This window comes from Oncorhynchus nerka, linkage group LG26 (assembly GCF_034236695.1).
Source record: "Oncorhynchus nerka isolate Pitt River linkage group LG26, Oner_Uvic_2.0, whole genome shotgun sequence".
NCBI lineage: Eukaryota > Metazoa > Chordata > Actinopteri > Salmoniformes > Salmonidae > Oncorhynchus > Oncorhynchus nerka.
Window position 1 is genome coordinate 28,765,760 of NC_088421.1, and position 6,458 is coordinate 28,772,217.

Genomic DNA, 6,458 nt, shown 5'->3' on the forward strand with positions numbered 1-6,458 from the left:
CCACTTCAGATCAACTGATAACAGAATGTTGAAGTCTTAGTTAAATATGACAGATATAGCCTAACGTTGTTTTAATCTGTCCTGGGAGGAAGTACAGCTGTACATTGGCTCCATAGATAACTGCCAAGCAGAAACACTCCAATCAGTAACGTCTTTGGATATAGGATGTGTCCTTGTCCCAGTATTAGCATCCAGTGGATGTGTCAGTAAAATGACAATGACTAGCTAAGAGTTAGACTTTATTCAAGTGAAAAAGGACACACAGACATCACAGGATACTCTTATATTTAAAGATACTGTACAATAGAAATGAACAAATGAAAAATAACACATCACTACAATGCTTGTATAATATTGAGAACAACAATACTAATCAATCAAAATCAATAATGTATAGGATATATACATAACATTATTACTGAAGAACACTACTCCATAACCATCCCAGACCATTATCTTTCTAATCTAGACACATCTATCTCTGCAGTCCATCATGTGTTCTTCACTGCTTCATCTGAAAGGAGGCAGAGACAGATACAGGTTATTACAGTAAACAGAGAGCAAAGTGGAACAACTTAGGTTACCTTTGGCCCACAAGGAGTTTCTCATCTCTCCTCTGTGTATGTAATCATATTTGGAAGGGAAAGGAGCAACTATCGCTCACAATAAAATAAAATCAAATTGTATTGGTCACACACATATTTAGCAGATGTTATTGCAGGTGTAGCGAAATGCTTCTGTTCAATTAAACACTTGATACATCATTGTTTAATTTAAAATCATGACATTTCAGCTGCCAATGGCCTTCATCAGAAGTCTAAAATCACATGAAATAAGTGGTGTCAGTACCTTGACCAGGCTGAGTACTGTGCTGTAGGTGAGAGAGAGAAGGAAGAGGATGATAAAGGAGGAGGTGGTGGACCACAGGCTGCTGAACTCATCCTCAAAGTTGTCCGTGCAGCTCAGAGCGAAGCCCGCCTCAGGCTCAGTCAGTAGGATGTTCCCTGAGAACAGGGAGAGAGACAGGTGGTGAGGAACGGATGTATACTTGTGTCTGTGTGTGTGCGTGTTCATGTGTGTTTGCGTGTTTGTGTGTGTTCATGTGTGTTTGTGTGTTTGTATGTGTATTCTACACCTGTATTAGTCTTTATCATATTCTAACAAACACAGCTACATCAGTTCAAATGATATGGACACACACAGACACACAGAGAACAAATGAAACTGAGCTGTGCAGACTTATATCTTGTCTTAATATTAACATGCACACCCACTCACATAATGTCAAACTACACCTATACACTAAATAGTACATGCGACCACCTGACTGGAAGCAGAGAACTACTATGTAGGCTCTTCAGTACTGTTGTCTTTTCATGCCAAAATAATTGTCTTCATTTTGTTTTTATACTGTATGTACAATAGACCAGTATATTTTCTAAGACTTAAAATAATTGACATACGAACTCGAAACGATGTGATGTTAAATGCAGTATTGTTTATTAGCCTGTCCCCACATTAGGAAGATACATTGAACAATGACAAAGGACGACAATGGCAACACAAGGACGTGCAGTAGGACTGATGTCTTACAACACAGTAGACTGGACAATATCACATTAGACAACATACATGTCTATAGTCAACACAACAATGACAACACTAACATGTTAAATTTAACTCAACAAGGACAACAATGATTGACATCAAACAGGACAACAGGGGACACGCCTAGTAATTGGATATTCTGACCCACAGAGGAGTCAATAAGGAGAAACAACAACACAACACACACAGATTAAAATTCTGTATCTTGACATGAGTTACCATTGGACTTCGACACACTGTCCTCCTTAGCTGCGGTGTTGTTGTCCAAGCCAGCGTGCCTGACAACGCATGTGAAAAGCACTTCTGTGTCCCACACATTCTTGGCAGTGGTGAAGACGCTGGTGACAAGGTAGTTGCCTTTCTGGGTTTTCTGAGGAGGGCTGGTGACCCCATCCTGATAATTGTTCTTGCTGTCCACCTGCCACATGATGTAGACATCACAGAGAGACGGACTGACCACCAGGCACACCAGAGTCACTTCCCCCGCCATGGGGTCTTCATTTGGGACAAGGTGAACGGACACTGAAGGGGCTTGACCTGAAAGAGGATTCATTTTAAGGAGAAACGTTACTCTCTTGTTCGTATAACCCACAGGAGGTTGATGGCATGTTAATTGGGAAGGATGGGCTCGTGGTAATAGCTGGAGATGAATAAGTGGAATGGTGACAAATACATTAAACATGGTTTCCATGTGTTTGATGCCATTCCATTTACTACGTTCCAGCCATTATTATGAGCCGTCCTCCCACCAGCAACCTCTTGTGGTTTAGGCACATATGACAACCAGTATGTGAATATCAGTTTAAAATCCAACCTAGTGTTCCTTAACCCTGGTTCTGGAGCGCCACAGGGGTGTGCAGGTTTCTGTTCTAGTCCAGCACTAACACACCTGATTCAACTAAGCAAAGGTGATGATTAGTTAATGACTAGTTGATTTGCTGACTCAGGTGTGTTAGCGCTGGGCTGCAGAAAAAGTCTGCACATCCTGTGCCTCCCTCTCCAGAACCTGGAGTATGTGACTACTTATCACAACCACATTGAGATGTTTCAGTGACCTACTTCCTTTGGTGAAGCTGATGTCCTGAATGACCGGTGTGTCTTCACCTCTCTTCATGGCAGAACACTGGACTTTGTTCACATTGGTCCACTCTGTCTGGTCTATGGTCAGAGTACTGACCCTGATGTTCAGGTTGCCCTTTGATTCAATAGGTTTCATAATGATGCCTCTCGTCTCGTCCAGTCCGTTGACCTGCCAGGTGATGTTGGTACCAGACACTGTGTTCTGGTCTGTACCAGTGATGACACAGTCCAGTACTGCTTGGTTGTACAAGAACACCTCTTTCACACTCGGTGGGTTCAGAGTCACCGTCAGTGGTTCTGAAATGGGAGAGAAGCAGTGTGAAAGCAGGACATGTTATTGATGAGGAACTACACTACATATTAGATATACTGTATGTGAGCATGACATCTATTGTAGTACAGTCTACTCCTATGTACAGACCTGTTTTGGAGATCGTCTTGATGGTGGGTTGTCCCTGGTGCTGCACCACACAGCTGTACTTGACCTTGTTGTTCCAGTCAGTGTTGGTGACCTTCAGCAGACTGCTGGCTGAGTAGAGGCCTGATGGCTGTTTGCCTACAGTAGGGGTCTGGCCCTCCACCTCCATGTCATTCTTCTTCCAGGTGACAGTGACTTTATTGGGGGTGAAATCTTCAATCATACACATCAGGTACTGAGTGGTGCCAATGGGCGCAGACAGCAAAGACACTGTTGGAAGCTTTGAGACTGTGTAGCGGGAGGTAAAGAAAATGTCTGCATGTTAGTTTAACCCCTTATAGAAATAAGACATCCAGGGTAAACACCAAGTATCATTTTATAATCAGGTTTTCTAAACAGAAATAGTTTACATCACAAACATTAAAATGCAATCTTTAGAAAAATAGAACCAACTTCATAAAAAATATATATATAATGACCTCTTACCTGGTTTATTGATGACTGCTGTCTTTTCAATTCCAAGATGTTCCACAGAACAATTGAAAGACTTTGAGTTTTCCCAGTTATTCTTAGACAAGCGGACCTGACTGACTCCTGTGTAGGCTCCCCCACTCTGAACCGACGGGTACTGGACGAAGTCCGTCAGCGCACTCCCGCTGGCGTCTGTCCACTTGAAGGTGAGTGAGGAAGGTGAGAAGCCGGTAGCTAGACAACCGATGCTGTAGATGTCGTTAGAAGGGGTTCCACAGTTCATAAGAGTGAGTAGAGTAGGGGGGGCTGTGGCTGCTGCAAGAAAGAAAGAAAGAAAAAAAGGTAACACTTGATTTGAATGTACAGAAATGACCAGGTAACTATTTGGAATTACCCTGGTAAAAAGGTCATTACACAGTTGTAACCTAATAACTACTTTTTCTTTTAATCTGGCACTATACAGCACCATTTAATTCCTTGTAGTTGGTTGTCTTGTATTCTTTGTTGCATAACTACCACTACATTTCTAGTTTTATTAGTTGTATGTAGTATATTACAAATACTTACTTTCAGGTTCCTTCTCAACAATGCAACAACAATAAGAAATAATAAAAGATAAGAATAACAACATAAAGTAAGTGGCTCAGTAGAATAGAATAAACATTTTAGAAAAGGTATAATACAGGAAGGTACATTTAAATACACATTAACACATTCAATTGTAGACAGATTTACCAGTGAAAACAGAACTGTAAAATAAATCATACTGTTCCACTAATAAACATTTTAATTTAATGATTTATATGGATTAAGGTGATGACAATTAATACTCAATTCAATATAGGCTAAGATGAACTCTTATTATTATACCTATAATCAGTTTATGTGTTAGACTCCCATATAAATATATATATATATATATATAACCAATATACATTGGTTTGTAAAAACAAATCTAAATAGATACTACATTGTCACAGAGTCAAACTTGGTCAACAATGTAATTCCACAATATGTAACATTTTATTTTAGACTGTACATTCTAAGGAACGAATGGTTTTCTATTTATAAGACTTTAGGAAACAAACTTCTGCATTATTCTACAACAGCAGAACCTAGAATTTGAGGAACTATTTGACTTTCAAGGAAATAAGCAAATTGAGGGAAACCCTTTCTTTAGTGGACTAAGGACATTTTGCATCTGAAAAATGCAAAAGACAAAAATATGTTCTTTCTACACTCTACATAGAATGGGAAAATTAAACATTTGATGTATATTACATTTAAGTTTGCTTACCTGTTGAGACGGTGACTTGTGTCCCTTTACCCCAGTAGTCAAAAGCATCACAATGCTCTGTCTCCATTCACTGCCTGTACAAAAACCCTGCACCTAAATAGGTCACTTTAAAGTCATGATACTGAATCCAATAGAGATGAAAATATAATGCAATATCGTAATATTATCAAACACCTGATTTCTTGAGGACAGATGTTGTGAATTCAGTTTTGTATACATTTTAAAAAAATGATGCTCAGGTCCATGTCATGACATCACTCCATCAAAATATACGTTTTCAAATGTAAAACAATTTACAATGGGGTTATATCAATATCAGACGATCATTTGAAGATTATTGTATGGTTTCTCCCCATTGTCCCAATCCTCATGCAGATATAATGCAGGTTTTGTCTCTGAGGCTTCTGTACATCCTCATTTCACTGTGCCCCCCAGCCCAACCCATATCACAGTGATATACCCCAGCACAAAAACACCCCCTTCACATCTCCATAGGGATTCCATATGACTCTGCTCTCAGTGAGGTATAAGAAACATAAAACCATCCATAATACAATATATTATAACAATACTAAAGACTCTTACAGTATCATATTCATCTTTGATTTGGTGGATTATTGTTTCTGACAAAAGGTGTATCCATTGTTAGTTTGGAACAATTGTTGGCAAATGTATGGATTTAAGCGTTGCACTATAAAACCAAATATCATGGCTATGGCCATGGCGATTGCGTCCTACCTGACAGGTCGCTCCTACCAGGTGGCGTGGCGAGAATCCGTCTCCTCACCACGTGCTCTCACCACTGGTGTCCCCCAGGGCTCTGTTCTAGGCCCTCTCCTATTCTCGCTATACACCAAGTCACTTGGCTCTGTCATAACCTCACATGGTCTCTCCTATCATTGCTATGCAGACGACACACAATTAATCTTCTCCTTTCCCCCTTCTGATGACCAGGTGGCGAATCGCATCTCTGCATGTCTGGCAGACATATCAGTGTGGATGACGGATCACCACCTCAAGCTGAACCTCGGCAAGACGGAGCTGCTCTTCCTCCCGGGGAAGGACTGCCCGTTCCATGATCTCGCCATCACGGTTGATAACTCCACTGTGTCCTCCTCCCAGAGCGCTAAGAACCTTGGCGTGATCCTGGACAACACCCTGTCGTTCTCAACTAACATCAAGGCGGTGGCCCGTTCCTGTAGGTTCATGCTCTACAACATCCGCAGAGTACGACCCTGCCTCACACAGGAAGCGGCGCAGGTCCTAATCCAGGCACTTGTCATCTCCCGTCTGGATTACTGCAACTCGCTGTTGGCTGGGCTCCCTGCCTGTGCCATTAAACCCCTACAACTCATCCAGAACGCCGCAGTCCGTCTGGTGTTCAACCTTCCCAAGTTCTCTCACGTCACCCCGCTCCTCCGCTCTCTCCACTGGCTTCCAGTTGAAGCTCGCATCCGCTACAAGACCATGGTGCTTGCCTACGGAGCTGTGAGGGGAACGGCACCTCAGTACCTCCAGGCTCTGATCAGGCCCTACACCCTAACAAGGGCACTGCGTTCATCCACCTCTGGCCTGCTCGCCTCC

General features: G+C 41.7%; 1 gene segment (V, D, J or C); it reads right to left on the reverse strand.

Moving 5' to 3' along the window:
* Positions 1 to 222: 222 nt before the first annotated feature.
* Positions 223 to 5,319, reverse strand: LOC115104369 (immunoglobulin heavy constant mu-like). The segment is given in 7 exon segments: positions 223 to 514; positions 850 to 1,004; positions 1,828 to 2,145; positions 2,668 to 2,985; positions 3,110 to 3,394; positions 3,593 to 3,892; positions 4,875 to 5,319. Coding segments are annotated over 7 exon segments (1,455 nt in total).
* Positions 5,320 to 6,458: the final 1,139 nt, after the last annotated feature.